The sequence below is a fragment of the Coregonus lavaretus genome (genome assembly GCF_964263955.1).
Source record: "Coregonus lavaretus genome assembly, chromosome: 20".
NCBI lineage: Eukaryota > Metazoa > Chordata > Actinopteri > Salmoniformes > Salmonidae > Coregonus > Coregonus lavaretus.
In genome coordinates this window covers 39,775,794-39,798,038 of record NC_140007.1, presented here as the reverse complement: position 1 = coordinate 39,798,038, position 22,245 = coordinate 39,775,794, and the positions used below count along the sequence as shown (strand labels likewise).

Sequence of the window (22,245 nt, the reverse complement as noted above, 5' to 3'; positions counted from 1 at the left end):
AACAATTCTAAATGCAATCACTTTAACTTTGATGGCCACAATTTAAAAGGAAAAATATTTCTCAATCTTAACTCATAATTAAAGCGCCCCTCCCATTTGCCATGGGAGCCTAGTTTGAGGAGTGGAGTATCCTATCACCTGATAGTACAGTCATGGTCAAAAGTTTTGAGAATGACACAAATATTAATTTTCACAAAGTCTGCTGCCTCAGTTTTTATGATGGCAATTTGCATATACTCCAGAATGTTATGAAGAGTGATCAGATGAATTGCAATTAATTGCAAAGTCCCTCTTTGCCATGAAAATGAACTTAATCCCCCCAAAAATGTTCCACTGTATTTCAGCCCTGCCACAAAAGGACCAGCTGACATCATGTCAGTGATTCTCTCATTAACACATGTGAGAGTGTTGACGAGGACAAGGCTGGAGATCACTCTGTCATGCTGATTGAGTTAGAATAACAGACTGGAAGCTTTAAAAGGAGGGTGGTGCTTGAAATCATTGTTCTTCCTCTGTTAACCATGGTTACCTGCAAGGAAACACGGGCCGTCATCATTGCTTTGCACAGAAAGGGCTTCACAGGCAAGGATGTTGCTGCTAGTAAGATTGCACCTAAATCAACCATTTATCGGATCATCAAGAACTTCAAGGAGAGAGGTTAAATTGTTGTGAAGAAGGCTTCAGGGTGCCCAAGAAAGTCCAGAAAGCGCCAGGACCGTCTCCTAAAGTTGATTCAGCTGCGGGATCGGGGCACCACCAGTGCAGAGCTTGCTCAGGAATGGCAGCAGGCAGGTGTGAGTGCATCTGCACGCACAGTGAGGCGAAGACTTTTGGAGGATGGCCTGGTGTCAAGAAGGGCAGCGAGGAAGCCACTTCTCTCCAGGAAAAACATCAGGGACAGACTGATATTCTGCAGAAGGTACAGGGATTGGACTGCTGAGGACTGGGGTAAAGTCATTTTCTCTGATGAATCCCCTTTCCGATTGTTTGGGGCATCCGGAAAACACCTTGTCAGGAGAAGACAAGGTGAGCGCTACCATCAGTCCTGTGTCATGCCAACAGTGGGCTCACTCACAATTTTGCCTAAGAACACAGCCATGAATAAAGAATGGTACCAACACATCCTCCGAGAGCAACTTCTCCCAACCATCCAAGAACAGTTTGGTGACGAACAATGCCTTTTCCAGCATGATGGAGCACCTTGCCATAAGGCAAAAGTGATAACTAAGTGGCTCGGGGAACAAAACATCGAAATTTTGGGTCCATGGCCAGGAAACTTAATCCTCAAGAGGCGGGTGGACAAACAAAAACACACAAATTCTGACAAACTCCAAGCATTGATTATGCAAGAATGGGCTGCCATCAGTCAGGATGTGGCCCAGAAGTTAATTGACAGCATGCCAGGGTGGATTACAGAGGTCTTGAAAAAGAAGGGTCAACACTGCAAATATAGACTCTTTGCATAAACTTAATGTAATTGTCAATAAAACCTTTGACACTTATGGAATGCTTGTAATTATACTTCAGTATACCATAGTAACATCTGACAAAAATATCTAAAAACACTGAAGCAGCAAACTTTGAATACCAATATTTGTGTCATTCTCAACTTTTGACCACGACTGTAGTCAACGGTAGGCAGTTTATCAGCGCGTCACCCACCACTTTGCAATGTGAGCTTGAGGCAGGAATTATCTGGAAGCTTTACTTCAAATAATGAGGCATGTCTTACCTTGTTTCAAAGTAGCCTTGTGAAAATCCATCCATAGAAAATACTTCCTGATGCCAATAACAGAATTGCGTTTTGGCAAATGTTTTTTTTTTTAAAAATTTTGCTGCTTCATTACTAGAGTTGCGTGTTCAATGATAGGCTATAGCATTTTGACTGTAAGATGATTTGCTTGTTATTGTTGCATGTTAATGAGGGTCAGTTAGTCGACAGAAAAATTGACTGATGTACATCCCTATGCAGTACCGAAGCAAAACTGTAGGACCAGTCGAAACCGTGCTTCTAGACTGGAACCCTGGCCCCTCGGGTGTTATGGCTGTGTGTTGTGGTGTTATGGCTGTGTGTTGTGGTGTTATGGCTGTTAGCGGTGTGGCGTTATGGCTGTTAGCGGTGTGGTGTTGTACTGTTATGGCTGTTAGCGGTGTGGTGTTGTACTGTTATGGCTGTGTGTTGTGGTTGCTAAAACTGTGTCTTCCTAACAGTGTCAGAAGAGAGGATGGAGAGCAGCCCTGGTCCCTCAACGTCCTCTGGCTCCAGACCTGAGACAGACCACCGAGCACAGAGCAGCACTGCCAGCACGCCCCGCACAGGTACAAACACCCTCAGCTTAGACTATCACAGGCTCAGTCAAGCACACACACGGGCGCTCACACTCATATGTGTTCCATCTCCCATGTGTTCTCTCCCTCCAGGCGTGCAGTGTATTCCCCAGAGAGCAGCTCTTTTGAAGTCGATGCTAAACTTCTTGAAGAAAGCCATCCAGGACCCTGCCTTCTCTGATGGCATCCGTCACGGTGAGTGAGCTATGATAACCAGACTCTAAAAAGCATGACCAATGGACATACTCTAGATTTAAGCTATCTGGGGGAAACTGGCCCTATATGGTCAGATGGGTTAAGGTTGTAATGCTTAAAATAGGTACTGGTGCTTCAACAAAACCATGATGTAAATGTATTGTGTGAATGCCCCCTGGACTAACCTCCTTGTCTCTCTGTATGGCCTCTCTTCTCCAGTCATGGACGGGTCCTTGCCTACCTCACTCAAGCACATCATCAGTAATGCAGAGTACTATGGACCTTCTCTCTTCCTGCTGGGTGAGTACTCAGGTCACACAACATGCTTCAGAGAAATCTTCGATGAGATGCATTATATTGTACAGTATGTTTAGTAATATCACTTGATCATTGAGACAATTCTGCAAAGTCCATCAAAGCATATGCCAGGTTGATGTTAAGAGGCAGAAAGGAATAGTATAATTAGTATGTTCAGTTTTTTCTGATTGTAAAAATGTCTCTCTTGGTCCCCCCCCCCCCCCCCCCCCCCCCCTCTCTCTTTCTCTCTCCCTCTTCCACAGCGACGGAGGTGGTGACAGTGTTTGTGTTCCAGGAGCCATCTCTGCTCTCCTCCCTGCAGGATAACGGCCTGACTGATGTCATGCTGCATGCCCTGCTCATCAAAGACGTGAGTCTCACAGCACTCCCTCCCCTCTCGGCTCACCCCGCATTCAGGCACTAGTCGCAAAAAAACTTTTCTGCAAGTGAAAGCATTAGTATAACGTCCAATCCCCTTTCTCCCCCTCTGAAATGTGGAAGGATTTAAACCAATCTAAACCGATCACTGTCCCGCCAACATTTTTCTGGTTGGCTGGACGAATCTGGGCAAAGTGGAACGTAGAAAATAGAGCATTGTGAGATAGCAACACAAAGCGGGATATGAAACGTCCACTCCATGGTCGTCAATGTAGGTTTGCTTTGATAAGTGCGAGGGAAGTTTTTGTCGCTGTTGTCTGAATGCGGGGTCACTCTTTCTCTCAATCTTTTCTCTCCCTCTCTTTGGTCGCTCAGCGGATCTCCCCTCTCATCTCCTCTCACTGCTCCCCCTCTCATCTCCTCTCACTGCTCCCCCTCTCATCTCCTCTCACTGCTCCCCCTCTCATCTCCCTCTTCTCCGCTCCTACACATTTGACATATTTAAATGTCACATTGTCTTTTTCAACAGGGTCATACATAAACAACAGTGTAACCAGTGGACATAGCGCCTACACTGCCTAGCTTTCTCCTCCCCTCCTCCTCCATCTCCTCTCCTCCTCCATCTCCTCCCCTCCTCCATCTCCTCCCCTCCTCCTCCATATCTCCTCCCCTCCTCCTCCATATCTTCTCCCCTCCTCCTCCCCTCCATCCATCCCTCCTCTCCTCCTTCCCTCCCCTCCTCCTCCATCTCCTCTCCTCCTCCCCTCCTCCTCCATCTCCTCTCCTCCTCCCCTCCTCCTCCATCTCCTCTCCGTCACACAGCGTTGCATTAAACAGTCATTCTCCCTCCTTGGTTTCACCGCTTCCTCTCCTCCTTTCCTCCCTCACTCTTTCCTCCTGTTTTTCCCCCCACTCCTGATTGCCTTTACGTTTTGGTTCTCTGTGCGTACCCTCCCTTCCCCCTAACCTCGTACCCTCCCTTCCCCCTACCCTCCCTTCCCGCTACCCTCGTACCCTCCCTTCCTCGTACCCTCCCTTCCACCTAACCTCGTACCCTCCCTTCCCCCTACCCTCCCTTCCCGCTACCCTCGTACCCTCCCGCTACCCTCGTACCCTCCCTTCCTCGTACCCTCCCTTCCACCTAACCTCGTACCCTTCCTTCCTCCTACCCTCGTACCCCCCCTACCCTCGTACCCCTCGTACCCCCCCTAACCTCGTACCCTTCCACCCCCTAACCTCGTACCCTTCCACCCCCTAACCTCGTACCCTTCCACCCCCTAACCTCGTACCCTTCCTTCCCCCTAACTTCGTACCCCCCTAACCTCTTACCTCCCTCCCCCTAACTTCGTATCCCCCCTAACCTCTTACCCTCCCTCCCCCTACCCTCTTTCTCTCCTTCCCTACCCTCTTTCTCTCCTTCCCTACCCTCCTTTCCTCCCTTCCCAGTCCCCTTCCTCCCAGTTGTTCCCTACCCTCGCCACTCTGTCTCTCACTCGCTCTCTCTCTTCCTCCCCTTTCTCTCTCTTTCTCCCTTTTCTCTCTCTCACAGTCTCTCTCTCTGCAGGTCCCGGCCACCCGGGAGGTGCTTGGTTCTCTCCCTAACGTGTTCAGTGCCTTGTGCCTGAACGCGCGAGGCCTGCACTCCTTCGTCCAATGCCAGCCCTTTGAGCGCCTCTTCAAGGTGTTGCTGTCACCTGACTACCTGCCTGCCATGAGACGACGCCGCAGCTCTGACCCTCTGGGTGAGTTGGGGGTGTGTGTGTTAGTTATAGCAATCTAGTACAGCGAGAGAGACCTTTGAGAGAGCGTGAGAGGTGTGTTAACTTAAAGGAAGCTACTATATTGGGACACTATTCACTCTGTTGAAAAATACAGTACCAGTCAAAAGTTTGGACACCTACTCATTCAAGGGTTGTTCTTTATTTTAAATATTTTCTACATTGTAGAATAATAGTGAAGACATCAAAACTATGAAATAATGGATATGGAATCATGTAGTAACCAAAAAGTGTTAAACAAATCAAAATATATTTTATATTTGAGATTCTTCAAATAGCCACCCTTTGCCTTGATGACAGCTTTGCACACTCTTGGCATTCTCACAACCAGCTTCACCTGGAATGCTTTTCCAACAGTCTTGAAGGAGTTCCCACATATGCTGGGCTGCTTTTCCTTCACTCTGCAGTCCAACTCATCCCAAATCATCTCAATTGGGTTGAGGTCGGGTGATTGTGGAGGCCAGGTCATCTGACACAGCACTCCATCACTCTCCTTCTTGGTCAAATAACCCTTACACAGCCTGGAGGTGTGTTGGGTCATTGTCCTGTTGAAAAACAAATGGTTGTACCACTAAGCCGAAACCAGATGGGATGGCGTATCGCTGCAGAATGCTGTGGTAGCCATGCTGGTTAAGTGTGCCTTGAATTCTAAATAAATCAGTGTCACCAGCAATACACCCCCACACCATAACACCACCTCCTCCATGCTTCACGGTGGGAACTACACATGCAGAGATCATCTGTTCACCTACTCTGTGTCTCGCAAAGACACAGTGGTTGGAACCATTTTTGACTCCAGGCCAAAGGACAGATTTCCACCGGTCTAATGTCCATTGCTCGTGTTTCTTGGCCCAAGCAAGTCTTTTCTTCTTGGTGTCCTTTAGTAGTGGTTTCTTTGCAGCAATTCGACCATGAAGACCTGATTCACACAGTCTCCTCTGAACAGTTGATGTTGGGATGTGTCTGTTACTTGAACTCTGTGAAGCACTTATTTGGGCTGCATTTTCTGAGGCTGGTAACTCTAATGAACTTATCCTCTGCAGCAGAGTTAACTCTGGGTCTTCCTTTCCTGAAGCGGTCCTCATGAGAGCCAGTTTCACCATAGCGCTTGATGGTTTTTGCGACTGCACTTGAAGAAACTTTTAAAGTTCTTCACATTTTCCGGATTGACTGACCCCCCCCCCCCCCCCCCCCCTCCACAAATGCACTTTTAACAAGGCACACCTGTTAATTGAAATGCATTCCAGGTGACTACCTCATGAAGCTGGTTGAGAGAATACCAAGAGTGTGCAAAGCTGTCAAGGCAAAGGGTGGCTACTTTGAAAAATAAAACATATATTTTGATTTGTTTAACACTTTTTTGGTTACTACATGATTCCATATGTGTTGTTTCATAGTTTTGATGTCTTCACTATTATTCTACAATGTAGAAAATAGTAGAAATAAAGACAAGTTGTGTCCAACCTTTTGACTGGTACTGTAGGTGTGTGTGTTTATAGGAATGTTTACTGAACAAAAATATAAACGCAACATACAACAATTTCAAAGATTTTACTGAGTTACAGTTCATGTAAGGAAATCAGTCAATTGAAATAAACTCACTAGGCCCTAATCTATGGATTTCACATGACTGGGAATACAGATATGCATCTGTTAGTCACAGATACCTTACAAAAATGGGCCCGGTATCTCTGTGCATTCAATTAGCCATCCGTAAATGTAATTGTGTTCGTTGGCCATGTCTTATGCCTGCCCGTACCATAACCCCACCGCCACCATGCGCCACTCTGCTCACAACGTTGACATCAGCAAACTGCACCCACACAACGCCATACACGTGGTCTGCGGTTGTGAGGCCAGTTGGACGTACTGCCAAATTCTCAAAAATTATGTTGGAGGCGGCTTATGGTAGAGAAATGAACATTCAATTATATTACATTTACATTTTAGTCATTTAGCAGACGCTCTTATCCAGAGCGACTTACAGTTAGTGAATACATATTTTTTTATACTGGCCCCCCGTGGGAATCGAACCCACAACCCTGGCGTTGCAAACGCCATGCTCTATCAACTGAGCTACATCCCTGCCGGCCATTCCCTCCCCTACCCTGGACGACGCTGGGCCAATTGTGCGCCGCCCATGAGTCTCCCGGTCGCGGCCGGCTGCGACAGAGCCTGGATTCGAACCAGGATCTCTAGTGGCACAGTTAGCACTGCGATGCAGTGCCTTAGACCACTGCGCCACTCAGGAGTACAATTATCTGGCAACAGCTCTGGTGGACATTCTTACATTTTAGTCATTTAGCAGACGCTCTTATCCAGAGCGACTTACAGTTAGTGAGTGTATACATAATTTTTTTATTTTTCATACTGGCCCCCCGTGGGAATCGAACCCCCAACCCTGGTGTTGCAAACGCCATGCTCTACCAACTGAGCTACATCCCTGCCGGCCATTCCCTCCCCTACCCTGGACGATGCTGGTCCAATTGTGCGCCGTTCCATGGGTCTCCCGGTCGCGGCCGGCTACAACATAGCCTGGATTCGAACCAGGTTCTCTAGTGGCACAGCTAGCACTGCGATGCAGTGCCTTAGACCACTGTCAGCATGCCAATTGCACGCTTCCTCAAAACTTGAGATATCTTTGGCATTGTGTTGTGACAAAACTGCACATTTTAGTGGCTTTTTATTGTTGCCAGCACAAGGTGCACCTGTGTAATGATCATGCTGTTTAATCAGCTTCTTGATATTCTACACCTGTCAGGTGGATTAAATATTTTGGCATAGGAGAAATGCTCACTAACAGGGATGTAAACAAATGTTTGACAGAAACGTTTGACAGAAATAAGCTTTTTGTGCATGTGGAAAATTTCTGGGATCTTTTATTTCAGCTCATGAAACATGGGACCAACACTATACATGTTGCGTTTATATTTTTATTCAGTGTAGTATGGCGACACTATACACTGTTGATTCAGATGTCTGTATGTAACCATGCTGGTGTGTGTGTGTACAGGAGATACAGCGTCCAACCTGGGCAGTGCTGTGGATGAACTGATGAGACACCAACCCACTCTGAAGACTGACGCCACTACTGCCATTATCAAGGTGGGTTTACAATGACATGTACAGGAGGCCTGGAAAAACTGATATGATCAGCACCATTGATCAGGGAAAAACTGAAATGATCAGGGAAAAAATTGAAATGATCAGCACCATTGATCAGGGATGGGAGTGAGTACTCCAGTACAGGTTTGTATTCGATTACTAATAATCGAATACAAGTACTCAATTTACAAATACAACTATTTTAGCAGGTTAAATGTATAAGAACTGACAATTTCCAACTAAGATGTTTATTATTTTGGAGTATGTCAAGTGCAGTGACTATGTTAAAGTTGTGTATCAGAACCACCAGTAATTTGGAAAAACCTTTAGCATACTGCAAACTTTTTTGGCCTTCAGCCCCATTTCACGCTAACATGTGATTACTCAATTACTCAAAATGATTGTAGTGCGTGCTCAAACACTCATTCAAAGGCCCATCCCTACCATTGATCATGTCTAGACTTCTAGTTGTAACTCAGCATGTGACTTGACCAGGAAAAACTGAGCTCTTATTGCGGCTTTTAACTAGGGACAGAGTTCAACTGGTTCAGGTCACATGGTCACAAAAAAACTAGGACCCTAATCATATAGATTAACCTTGTAAACTGCTTAGTGAATTAGCACAACATTATTGTTTCTGTAACAGGAACAACTCATTATTTATGCCTAGAGGGGTTTTTACGGTATGGTAAATTAACACACCCTTGCCTTGTTTACACTAACACTCAAACTTGTCTTATCTTGCCAGCACTGACTTTGCTGATGGCTATTTTATTGAGGAACATTTTTCTTACTACACTGCTCAAAAAAATAAAGGGAACACTTAAACAACACATCCTAGATCTGAATGAATGAAATAATCTTATAAAATACTTTTTTCTTTACGTAGTTGAATGTGCTGACAACAAAATCACACAAAAATGATCAATGGAAATCAAATGTATCAACCCATGGAGGTCTGGATTTGGAGTCACCCTCAAAATTAAAGTGGAAAACCACACTACAGGCTGATCCAACTTTGATGTAATGTCCTTAAAACAAGTCAAAATGAGGCTCAGTAGTGTGTGTGGCCTCCACGTGCCTGTATGACCTCCCTACAACGCCTGGGCATGCTCCTGATGAGGTGGCGGATGGTCTCCTGAGGGATCTCCTCCCAGACCTGGACTAAAGCATCCGCCAACTCCTGGACAGTCTGTGGTGCAACGTGGCGTTGGTGGATGGAGCGAGACATGATGTCCCAGATGTGCTCAATTGGATTCAGGTCTGGGGAATGGGCGGTCCATAGCATCAATGCCTTCCTCTTGCAGGAACTGCTGACACACTCCAGCCACATGAGGTCTAGCATTGTCTTGCATTAGGAGGAACCCAGGGCCAACCGCACCAGCATATGGTCTCACAAGGGCTCTGAGGATCTCATCTCGGTACCTAATGGCAGTCAGGCTACCTCTGGCGATCACATGGAGGGCTGTGCGGCCCCCCAAAGAAATGCCACCCCACACCATGACTGACCCACCGCCAAACCGGTCATGCTGGAGGATGTTGCAGGTAGCAGAACGTTCTCCACGGCGTCTCCAGACTCTGTCACATCTGTCACATGTGCTCAGTGTGAACCTGCTTTCATCTGTGAAGAGCACAGGGCGCCAGTGGCGAATTTGCCAATCTTGGTGTTCTCTGGCAAATGCCAAACGTCCTGCACGGTGTTGGGCTGTAAGCACAACCCCCACCTGTGGATGTCGGGCCCTCATACCACCCTCATGGAGTTTGTTTCTGACCGTTTGAGCAGACACATGCACATTTGTGGCCTGCTGGAGGTCATTTTGCAGGGCTCTGGCAGTGCTCCTCCTGCTCTTCCTTGCACAAAGGCAGAGGTAGCAGTCCTGCTGCTGGGTTGTTGCCCTCCTACGGCCTCCTCCACGTCTCCTGATGTACTGGCCTGTCTCCTGGTAGCGCCTCCATGCTCTGGACACTACGCTGACAGACACAGCAAACCTTCTTGCCACAGCTCGCATTGATGTGCCATCCTGGATGAGCTGCACTACCTGAGCCACTTGTGTGGGTTGTAGACTCCGTCTCATGCTACCACTAGAGTGAAAGCACCGCCAGCATTCAAAAGTGACCAGAACATCAGCCAGGAAGTATAGGAACTGAGAAGTGGTCTGTGGTCACCACCTGCAAAACCAGTCCTTTATTGGGGGTGTCTTGCTAATTGCCTATAATTTCCACCTGTTGTCTATTCCATTTGCACAACAGTATGTGAAATTAATTGTCAATCAGTGTTGCTTCCTAAGTGGACAGTTTGATTTCACAGAAGTGTGATTGACTTGGAGTTACATTGTGTTGTTTAAGTGTTCCCTTTATTTTTTTGAGCAGTGTATGACTGTGATATGTGGTTGTCTCACCGAGCTATCTTTAGATGAACGCACTTAACTGTAAGTCGTTGTGGATAAGAGCGCCAGCTAAATGACTAAAAGGTAAACTGTCCTCTCCCAGTTACTGGAGGAGATATGTAACCTGGGCCGAGCCCCGGAGTACATCTGTCAGAAGCCCTCTATCCAGAAGACTGATGGCACCGTCACCGCGCCTCCCGCCCGCTCCTCCCACGCCGCCGAGGAGGCCTCCAGCGAAGACGAGGAGGAAGAGGAGGCGCTCCATACCTTCACCCAGCAGCAGGGGGAGCCAGAGAGCAACAGACAGTCAGTGCCAGTTGAACTGTATGACATACCAAATCAGAGATGTGATTCTTCCTGATCATTTCAGGATTTATTGCTCCTGATATTATTATTTTTCTCTATATTCATAAATCATTTATGTATTTACATTTTGTTACATGTTTGTGATCGGTAGTTGGGATAATGGGGTTTCTGTCGTTTTTCCTATAGGGTTGTTGGCACTGAAGAGAGGATACCAATTCCTCTGATGGATTACATTCTGAATGTGGTACGTGTGTTGATGCACCTTCTCTGGTTATTTTAGTGTGATGAAACTATCACCTGCAATAAAGCACACTTAAATCAAGACCCTCTACACTCACCAAAAATTGTCAATGAAGTGATGACAGACAATTTTAGTCTCTCCAAGATCACATTATGACATTGTTTCTCTTGTGTTCAAAATTAATCTGAACATTTGTACAAAATAATGACTTCTGGGAGCATATAACGGTGTGCACTATCGTCTAATCAAACACTTTTTGGGACGTGCTTAGTCACTGTCACTAGCCGGCTACCACCTGGTTACTCAACCCTGCACCTTAGAGGCTGCTGCTCAATGTATATAGAGATATGGAATCACTGGTCACTTTAATAATGGAACACTAGTCACTTTAATAATGTTTACATATTGTTTTACTCATTTCATATGTATATACTGTATTCTACTGTATTCTAGTCAATGCCACTCCGACATTGCTCGTCCTAATATTTATATATTTCTTAATTCCATGATTTTACTTTTAGATTTGTGTGTATTGTTGTGAATTGTTAGAGACTACTGCACTGTTGGAGCTAGGAACACAAGCATTTCTCTACACCCGCACTAACATCTGCTAAATTTGTGTGTGTGACCATACCCCTTAACCTTCCCCTGTTGTGTTCCTTCCCAGATGAAGTTTGTGGAGTCGATCCTGAGTAACAACACGACAGACGACCACTGTCAGGAGTTTGTCAACCAGAAGGGTCTCCTGCCCCTGGTCTCTATCCTCGGTCTGCCCAACCTGCCCATCGACTTCCCCACATCAGCTGCCTGCCAGGCTGTAGCCGGGGTCTGCAAGTCCATACTGGTGAGACCTGCCACTGGGGATATGGGGTTGGGATGGGAGGTGTGTGGTTATGATATGGGGATAGGAAGCCTGCCAGGCTGTAGCCGGGGTCTGCAAGTCCATACTGGTGAGACCTGCCACTGGGGATATGGGGTTGGGATGGGAGGTGTGTGGTTATGATATGGGGATAGGAAGCCTGCCAGGCTGTAGCCGGGGTCTGCAAGTCCATACTGGTGAGACCTGCCACTGGGGATATGGGGTTGGGATGGGAGGTGTGTGGTTATGATATGGGGATAGGAAGCCTGCCAGGCTGTAGCCGGGGTCTGCAAGTCCATACTGGTGAGACCTGCCACTGGGGATATGGGGTTGGGATGGGAGGTGTGTGGTTATGATATGGGGATAGGAAGCCTGCCAGGCTGTAGCCGGGGTCTGCAAGTCCATACTGGTGAGACCTGCCACTGGGGATATGGGGTTGGGATGGGAGGTGTGTGGTTATGATATGGGGATAGGAAGCCTGCCAGGCTGTAGCCGGGGTCTGCAAGTCCATACTGGTGAGACCTGCCACTGGGGATATGGGGTTGGGATGGGAGGTGTGTGGTTATGATATGGGGATAGGAAGCCTGCCAGGCTGTAGCCGGGGTCTGCAAGTCCATACTGGTGAGACCTGCCACTGGGGATATGGGGTTGGGATGGGAGGTGTGTGGTTATGATATGGGGATAGGAAGCCTGCCAGGCTGTAGCCGGGGTCTGCAAGTCCATACTGGTGAGACCTGCCACTGGGGATATGGGGTTGGGATGGGAGGTGTGTGGTTATGATATGGGGATAGGAAGCCTGCCAGGCTGTAGCCGGGGTCTGCAAGTCCATACTGGTGAGACCTGCCACTGGGGATATGGGGTTGGGATGGGAGGTGTGTGGTTATGATATGGGGATAGGAAGCCTGCCAGGCTGTAGCCGGGCTCTGCAAGTCCATACTTGTGTGACTAAGAGATGTGGGGATATGATTTCAGGGAATTTGTTAATGATTGATCTCAAGCAGAGCTGAAAAATGGACTAATGACTCTTTAGAATATAGTACCTGTGCTATTGTGATGGTAGGCTTATATTCCTGAGGTTCTGACTGTGTTGTGACTAAACTCCAGGGAGACTTGTTAAATGTAACACAGTTCAGTCTCTGGTCCCTGTGACTGTGCTGTATTGATACTGAAGCGTTGCTTGTTGTCCCGTGGTCCCCAGACCCTGTCCCATGAGCCCAAGGTGCTCCAGGAGGGGCTGTGTCAGCTGGACAGCATCCTGTCGGCCCTCGAGCCGCTCCACCGCCCCATCGAGGTCCCCGGGGGTTCCGTGCTGCTCCGAGAACTCGCCACTGCCGGTCACGTGACCGACGCCACGCTGTCGGCCCGTGCCACGCCACTGCTGCACGCGCTCACCGCCGCGCACGCTTATATCCTGATGTTCGTGCACACCTGCAGGGTAGGACAGGTAAGATACCTGGAAACCAATCAGCAAGGACCTCTCATTATGTCACACCACACCTGTAGCCCACAAAGTAGAGGCTGTAGATTAGGTTTTGATGTTTGTATTAATTTAAAGATGTCAACAGCATATAATCAACCAACTGTAGAGGTACTGCAGCCTCACGGTCTGTGGATTTTAGAGAGCACCACCTCTGTGGATTTTAGAGAGCACCACCTCTGTGGATTTTAGAGAGCACCACCTCTGTGGATTTAGGGCGCCCCACCTCTGTGGTTTGAGGTAATTGTTGGGAAGGAGTTGCTTGACTGTGAGTGGTTTAGTGTTGGTGTGTGCATTAACCGTCCCCTCTTCCCCTGTGTGTTGTGCAGAGTGAGATCAGGGCCATCAGTGTGAACCAGTGGGGCTCCCAGCTGGGTCTGAGTGTTCTCAACAAGCTGAGCCAGCTCTACTGCTCTCTGGTCTGGGAGAGCACCGTGCTGCTGTCCCTCTGCACACCCAACAGGTACGCTACCTCTGATAAGCCTGTCTGATACGCTCTCTCTCTCCTCCTGGCTCTAGCTCTCTTTAGCCCTCTATCTTTTGGCCTTTGGGTTCTCACTTGTTCTCTCTCTCTGCCCCTCCGTCTTGCTGTGTGTGTGGCTGTATCTCTTCCTCAGCATGCATTCAGTCGACAGAACACAGTAACTCTTTCTCTCCTGTGTCTCTCCTCTCCTCCCCCAGTCTCCCCCCAGGCTGTGAGTTTGGCCAGGCTGACATGCAGAAGCTGGTTCCCAAGGAGGAGAAGCCGTCTGGCAGCACCACAGCCACTGCTTCCGCCTCTGGATCCAGGAGAACTGGTAACGGAGACCCCCTACTACTGAAAAATAACAAAAATAAAATGTTATCAAATGGCTAAGAATGATAATTCATGAAAGCAATAGGACATTTGTTGGGCAATGTTTGGCAGTGTGCTTTAGGCAGTTTGTTTTTCTTTTTACATTCTAAAAACAACTGTCAACTTTGGAATGTTGGAGTTTGTTGGGCATCGTTTGAGCAAGAAAGGAATGTAGAAGCATATTTAGCCAAACCTTCTCTTCCAGCACAGCCACCTCTAGCTCTAAACACTAGCCCCCCCCTCGCTCTCCCTAGCTGAGTCTGAGGCTGTTGCTGTGGACCCCTCTGCCACGGGTCTCCTGGAGGGGATAGGGTTGGACGGGGATACGCTAGCCCCCATGGAGACTGACGAGCCCACCGCCGGCATCTCTGACCCCAAGACCAAGTCCAAACTGACCCCCGCCATGGCTACACGCATCAAGCAGATCAAACCCCTGCTCTCCGGTGAGAACATCCAGGAGTTATCTTTTTATTTTATTATTTTTCACACCATTGTCTATTTGTAAAATGGTAGTCTCATCAAATACAGCAATGTACTGTCAGAATCTCTGCGTTAGTGAAGAAAGGGTGTATGTTTCCTCTGTCTATAACTCTCTGGTGAAGGTTGAAACACCTCCGTTGTGACTGCTGATTCTATATTTTTGAATGCTGGCTGTCTCTTTCATCCTGGTGTGGTAACTCTCCCCTCTCTCTACTCCAGCGTCGTCTCGTCTGGGCCGGGCTCTGGCCGAGCTTTTTGGTCTGCTGGTGAAGCTGTGTGTGGGCTCTCCAGTCCGCCAGCGCCGCTCTCACCACGCCACCAGCACGGGCACAGCCCCCACCCCTGCCGCCCGGGCCACCGCCTCCTCCCTCACCAAGCTGCTCACCAAGGGCCTTAGCTGGCAGCCCCCGCCCTACACCCCCACCCCTCGTTTCAGGTACTCTACTATTACACCCCCACCCCTCGTTTCAGGTACTCTACTATTATACCCCCACCCCTCGTTTCAGGTACTCTACTATTACACCCCCACCCCTCGTTTCAGGTACTCTACTATTATACCCCCACCCCTCGTTTCAGGTACTCTACTATTACACCCCCACCCCTCGTTTCAGGTACTCTACTATTATACCCCCACCCCTCGTTTCAGGTACTCTACTATTACACCCCCACCCCTCGTTTCAGGTACTCTACTATTATACCCCCACCCCTCGTTTCAGGTACTCTACTATTACACCCCCACCCCTCGTTTCAGGTACTCTACTATTATACCCCCACCCCTCGTTTCAGGTACTCTACTATTACACCCCCACCCCTCGTTTCAGGTACTCTACTATTATACCCCCACCCCTCGTTTCAGGTACTCTACTATTATACCCCCACCCCTCATTTCAGGTACTCTACTATTACACCCCCACCCCTCGTTTCAGGTACTCTACTATTACACCCCCACCCCTCGTTTCAGGTACTCTACTATTATACCCCCACCCCTCGTTTCAGGTACTCTACTATTACACCCCCACCCCTCGTTTCAGGTACTCTACTATTACACCCCCACCCCTCGTTTCAGGTACTCTACTATTATACCCCCACCCCTCGTTTCAGGTACTCTACTATTATACCCCCACCCCTCGTTTCAGGTACTCTACTATTACACCCCCACCCCTCGTTTCAGGTACTCTACTATTACACCCCCACCCCTCGTTTCAGGTACTCTACTATTATACCCCCACCCCTCGTTTCAGGTACTCTACTATTACACCCCCACCCCTCGTTTCAGGTACTCTACTATTACACCCCCACCCCTCGTTTCAGGTACTCTACTATTACACCCCCACCCCTCGTTTCAGGTACTCTACTATTATACCCCCACCCCTCGTTTCAGGTACTCTACTGTAACTCACAACGGCTACCTTGGTTGCGTCCTGATTCTCTACCCGTCTCACGAAACGTACACCTTCACACACTCTTATGTTCGAACAGTGGTGGAAACTTCCTTTAGCCAATGCTTACATGAATCCAATGCACACTTCTGGAGAAGGATAGAGAATGATGAGACAACCCCCAAGGCTCTTCTATAGACCTGAGAGGATTGGATAGGAATCAGATGTGTGGTCTCATGGTCATGATGTCTCTGCTCTCTCTCTATCCCTCCAGGCTGACATTCTTCATCTGCTCGGTGGGTTTCACGTCCCCCATGCTGTTTGATGAGAGGAAGTACCCCTACCACCTCATGCTGCAGAAGTTCTTCTGCTCCGGAGGACACGACGCGCTCTTCGAGTGAGTAGACCAACCTCAGTTAATAGCTGACTGACTTGCATTACTGGTACTTCTTTCCATTGAATTTGTCAGACGACCTGTAGCTACTGTTAATTCGAAATGACACGACGACTAGGTTCCAGTTTAACAACATTTAATTCACCGTATTTCCACAGTACACAGTTGCCATTGCACTCAGGCCAGGTCCATCCACAGAGAGACTACCGCACAGGCATACTATTAACAGACTGATAGCACCGTAATAACAGAAATATAGGGATACTTAAAACATGAACTTAACAATCTCCCACTTTTCTTTAAAGACAAATAAAACATCAACAAAATAATGAAATGTCCCAAGTATTATTTAAGTTACCCATTTACAAATGGGTTGTGTGACAAAGTTTTAACTTTACATTACTGAGTGCCTTTAGGAGCACAAGACCGGATGCTCCCTTTTAAGTTAGACAAGTCAGCAAGCTGTTCCTTTGTGGCCGACCACAGAATCCGCTGGATTCTCTGTGCTTGAATAAGTTCCTTGATGCAGCTTATCTCAAGACAAAGACTTTTCTCTGTGACAGACTTGGTTGACTTGACAGCATCAACTAAGGAGTAGTTGTCAGTGACACAAACTACAGGTAGAATGTGCCGTTTTCTCACCAGTGGTAAACTCTGAACAGAGTTGCCAGAAAGTTGGCATTGTCAATTCCATCCGCAAGGGTTTGTCCAGGAAGTGTGCTTCGGACAACCCTTCTGATCCTCCCTTCACCCATTAACACCATTAGATGTCCACCTTGTGTGCCTCCATCTCTAAGGTTCCCTAGGGAAGCATCACTGAAGACAACTGGTTTCAGAGAGTCATCTTTTCCAACATGCTGAAACTTTAGTCACTTGTTGTGATTTCAGTTTACGAACAACTTTGTTTTCCACATGAATGGTTTGTACAGTGGCATGTTTTGTGTTGGATGCCAAGTTGCAGCCATCAAACATTACATCAGGTCTACTCTGTCTATGACCTATCTTTGACCTCAATTGATCAGCTTCAATTCCACAGAGAGGGGAATTCCTTTGTACGGCTCTTGAAGAAGGTCGGATGTGAATGTCCCTTGACAGCTCTGTTCCCTGCAAAAATGCAGATTTTATGTGTATGGAATTTTTCTGGCAGATCACTGTCAGCAGCAATTTGAGTGACTCTGTGGCGCATGTCGGTGAGTATTTTGGGAGTTATTTAGCAGCCAGCTCCTCAAAACCAACTAGATGTGCTTTTGGCACTATTCCAGTTAAGGATTATTTAAGGGTACACACCCACCTTGTTGAGACACGTTTTTGGCCCATGTCTTTGACTTCCTCAAACACTCCATTTTTCATCCAATTACTGAGCTCATCTAGTTTAGCTGAGTCAAATGACACGTCCTTTGTTTCAAGTACATCATCATTTTGAATGTCATTCTGTTTTTCTCGATTTTTTCCATTGGTTCAATTCTGAGATGATCTACAAGTGACAGGTCAGCTGACCCTGTTGTACCAGAAAGTGTAGCTGGTTCAGAGTACTGCAAGTTGTAACAGTTCTGGTGTTTTCCTTTAGGTTTTCCTGCTCGTCCAATGACTGTTGCTGTGTGTGGAATACCACTTTCTCTGTCCATGTATTTAAGTTTGTCCAGTTTTCAGATTGGAACAACCATGTTGTCTTAACACGTGGCTGTTGTTGAACGTTTTCCTAATTTGAACCCTCAACAGTATTACCCGTGTCATGGTTGAAGGTCTCTGCTCCATTTCCTGTGTCAGTTTCAGTGTCCATATCATTGGATGCGACATCTAGTATGTTTGTGTCTGTTAATGTGTCCTTTTGGTCATTTTCAGTAGGAGGCTGATTCTCAGCAACAGCCCCTCCATCTTGTTGATCATTTACTTTCCGCAATCTTGAGTGATGCACCCTGACAATGGTGCCTCCGTGCCTCACAAATATCACCATACCATCTTGGCCAATGACGACTCCCGGTCCTTTCCACTCTTAAGTCAACTCGTTTGTAGTACACTTTGTTTCCAGTCTCGTACTTCTCATTGGTGGGTCGAAGACGTTTACGCAGAGCCCTGCGAATTCTCTGAACACTGCTTCAGTGACCGCTTTTCTCGCTGCATGTATTGCTGAAAGGTGCTTTCCCACCCATGCACTCACACTGGTCCCTTCTAGTGCTGGTAGCTTGTCAACCAGTACAGAGGGAAGATTAGGGTTCTGCCCAAACACTAGTAAGCATGGGCTGTAGCCATGAACATTGTGCATAGTTTTTTTTGCCATCAAAGCCCAAGCTAGGGCTGTTTTCCAGTCACATCCATTGTCTTGCTTCACTTTCAGCATAATCTGTGAGTGTTTGATTATGTCTCTCCAGAAGTCCATTGCTCCATGGACTCTATGCACCAGTTGTCTTTTATTTCCATGTTGAATTTCTCTGCCATTTCTCTTACTTCATCGTCATTGAATTCTCCTCCATTCACTGTACAATTTCTGGGGCGGGCCATGCACACTTATCCAGGAATTAATGAAGTGCTTGACGATTTTACTGGGTTTCTTTGTATTCACGATGCTTCCAGCACTGAAGCGTGAAGTGGTGGATTATGTGAAGGTACCACACACTTGGTCCTAACTCATGGAGATCTACAGCCACTGTTTCATTGTACTTGGAAGCCAGTGGCAAACGCAACAGCTGGTCTGGGCTTAGGTTTGCTGTTCTTCTGGCATGTCTCACAACTGTTAACTGTCTGCCGTAGAATGGAAATACTCTCATCATTATTATTCCCAGAACTGCTGAGTCACTTCTGAAGTCTCAACTGTAGCATGTCCAAACGGTTTGAAGTTTTAAGAATACTTTGTGTTTTTCCTCTGTGGTCATGTTCTCTGTGACTGTCAGAATCGCCATGTGCTCTGTGTTCGTCAGAATCTAATTTTTACATGGACTCTGTGTGATGTCTTTGTCTAAAATGTTTACACAATAGTGGCCTGAGGTAGTAAGTTAAAGGGTCACTGGTTGTTTAAACATCACCGCCTTGTCATTTTCTATGTCTAGAACAGCCCCTGCCTTCTTGAGGGAAGCTTTGCTTAATAGTAAGGGGATATCTACAGGGACCACCTCTCTTTCAATGTGACACTGTCTGACCAATTTTTGCTGGTATCTTGACTCTCTTGGTAGAATGGACGATTCTCCCATCTCCAAATTTGAAAGCTGTGTTGCTTGGTGTGTCAATAATATTTTGTACTTTCATATTTAGTTCACTGACATAGCTATCAAGCCATTTTGCTCCACACACTGTGCGTGTACATGCAGTATCAATCACAGCAGATCCTAAGGATTCAACTATAAAGATCTCAGTATCAGAAGCAGATTTGTTTGACAACAGTGTAATGTTACACTGCTCTGTCTCTGTTTACATTTTCATCTGTTAGTTTAACTTCTCATTTTTATGAGGACCGTCTTTAACCCAATGTTAAGTGCTTTGACAAATAGCACATTTTGATCTCCTTCCATACCTGTCCAGTGGATTTGTGCCGGGCAATGGCGCTCTCGTCTGGTTGTCTTGAGAACGTGACTTGTTGGTGCCTTCTCTCTGCAGCTCAGTGTAATATGCTGGGTAACTCACTTGCATTCCATCTGTTATTGACAGACTTTTCACCCCCAAAAATATTTTGTGCCGACTTCATTGATGCAAAAGGCAGCACAGTACAAGCAGTGAAAGCCAACTGTTTCTCCCCACCATCCAGACAGGCAGTATCTAGCAACGTGAAAGCTTAACACTGCATCCGGGAGAACCATGTCGTACTTGCGCATCCTATTGTACCTCTCTTCGAAATCAATTATGTAGTCCGTCATTGCAACCGGAATGTCTCTAGTAACACTGTCAATGTTTGAATACGCCCCGTAGGCACAGTCTTTCTCTTCTTTAAGAAACACAGATTCCAGTGCTCTGATCAAAGATCCCATACTGTCATCCTTGTTCAAATCCTCAATGGATATTTCCAGTGCTGTATCTCTCTCTCTCCCCCCTCCAGCGATAATACCACCGCAAGTGCTTGCTTTTTCTCGTCCAGATTAGTAACCCTTGTCCAGATTCCAAGTTCATTTTTCCAACTTTCATACGACCTCTTCTCGTCGAAGCGAGGTGGCACACTGTAGTTATTAACCATCCTCTGCTACCAATGTTAACTCAAAATGACACGACGACTAGGTTCCAGTTTAACAACGTTTACTTCACCGTATTTCCACAGTACGCAGTTGCCATTGCACTCAGGCCATGTCCATCCACAGAGAGACTACCGCACAGGCATACTAATAACAGACTGATAGCACCGTAATAACAGAAATTATAGGGATACTTACAACATGAACTGAACAGCTACAACCAGGCTTATTACTGTTGCTGCTCAGCTCAGACCATAATATCTGACTGACTGTACATTTGGCACTGCCTTATTGTCAGGATTATCAATAGAATGATTATGAGTAGGGCCTTGAGTTTTCCCTGACAAGGACAAATTCGGTGCCATGATTGTGAGTGTATCCAACCAGAGCTCATGTTTCTCTGCCCGGCGGCGCTGACACATCTCTCCTTTCCCCTCCTCTCCCCAGGACATTTAACTGGGCCCTGTCTATGGGGGGTAAGGTGCCTGTCTCTGAGGGCCTGGAGCATGCAGAGCTGCCAGACGGGACAGGGGAGTTCCTGGATGCTTGGCTGATGCTGGTTGAGAAGATGGTGAACCCCAGTACCGTGCTGGACTCACCCCACAGCCTGCCTGTCAAGGTCCCCGGGGTCACCCCAACCACCCCCCAGTTCAGTGCCCTGCGATTCCTCATCGTCACTCAGAAGGTAGGGGGATTGGTTAGTGGGGTGTGTTTATTTTTTTTTTTCTCTGTGTGTGTGTTACATGAATAAATTAGATTTTTTTTTAGATACATGTTTCAAAGAAAACAAACGTTGTTCCCTCTCTAATCCTTAGCCACTCTCTCTGCCTCCCATCTAGGCGGCGTTCAGCTGCATCCGCAGCCTGTGGAACCGGAAGCCCCTTAAGGTGTACGGGGGCCGAATGGCTGAGTCCATGTTGGCTATACTGTGCCACATTCTGAGAGGAGAACCTGTCATCCAGGTGTGTGTTCTTATATGAAAGGTGCGGTGGCACACCAGAAGAGAAACTGATGGCGAAGTATTTGTAATGTAAACTCATTTTCTTTGTGTCAAATAATCCTTTGAGGGATGGTCGCTAGGGGCACGTAATTAAATGTCATTAATTCCTTCCAGGAGCGCCTGGCCAAGGAGAGGGAGGGCACAGCCCGTCCAGAGGAGGAGGGAAGTGCTGGGGCCTCTACGCTGCCTGTAGGTTCCAGCTCTGGAGGTGAGAGGGAAAGGTTTATTTTCAATAAGGCAACATTACATGGTATTAATGGCAGCAAAGGCTGAATTATTTGATACAATTTATTTTTTATACACATGAAGGATAAACGCACAATAACTATCCAACAACACATTATGATTTACACCACTTTAATGTAAAATCCAGGTGCAGGTGGATCAGGAGGGGCCCCTGGAGCAGCAGTGAGTGCAGGAGAGTGCCCTGCCGGGTCAGTACCAGGACCGGCCATCGGAGGCAGTACAGCACCACCTGCACCAGGGGGGGCAGCAGAGGACTCCACTAACACTACTCCCAGGAGAGAGCCACCGGTTAACCAGGCTCAGCTACAGCAGGTGAGGGGACAGGAGGGAGGAGGGTGTGGCTTTCGGTCCGTGTGTGTTTTTGGATTCCTTTACATTTGGGACCGTTTGTTCATAGAAATGCCAG

At 47.2% G+C, this 22,245-nt stretch overlaps 1 protein-coding gene across 1 annotated transcript in view; it reads left to right on the top strand.

Annotated features, from left to right (window-relative positions):
- LOC311148373 (E3 ubiquitin-protein ligase HUWE1-like) overlaps positions 1-22,245 on the top strand; it is a 98,745-nt gene that overhangs the window by 22,944 nt on the left and 53,556 nt on the right. The window contains exons 17-35 of the mRNA XM_084185325.1: positions 2,212-2,319; positions 2,422-2,523; positions 2,743-2,823; positions 3,084-3,190; positions 4,748-4,940; positions 7,990-8,081; positions 10,572-10,792; positions 10,961-11,018; positions 11,683-11,859; positions 13,073-13,318; positions 13,681-13,814; positions 14,033-14,148; positions 14,441-14,629; positions 14,886-15,102; positions 16,320-16,442; positions 21,041-21,278; positions 21,433-21,555; positions 21,708-21,801; positions 21,967-22,151. Of these exons, the coding sequence (XP_084041451.1) occupies positions 2,212-2,319; positions 2,422-2,523; positions 2,743-2,823; positions 3,084-3,190; positions 4,748-4,940; positions 7,990-8,081; positions 10,572-10,792; positions 10,961-11,018; positions 11,683-11,859; positions 13,073-13,318; positions 13,681-13,814; positions 14,033-14,148; positions 14,441-14,629; positions 14,886-15,102; positions 16,320-16,442; positions 21,041-21,278; positions 21,433-21,555; positions 21,708-21,801; positions 21,967-22,151 (2,804 nt within the window). The remainder of the gene's footprint in view (positions 1-2,211; positions 2,320-2,421; positions 2,524-2,742; positions 2,824-3,083; positions 3,191-4,747; positions 4,941-7,989; positions 8,082-10,571; positions 10,793-10,960; positions 11,019-11,682; positions 11,860-13,072; positions 13,319-13,680; positions 13,815-14,032; positions 14,149-14,440; positions 14,630-14,885; positions 15,103-16,319; positions 16,443-21,040; positions 21,279-21,432; positions 21,556-21,707; positions 21,802-21,966; positions 22,152-22,245) is intronic.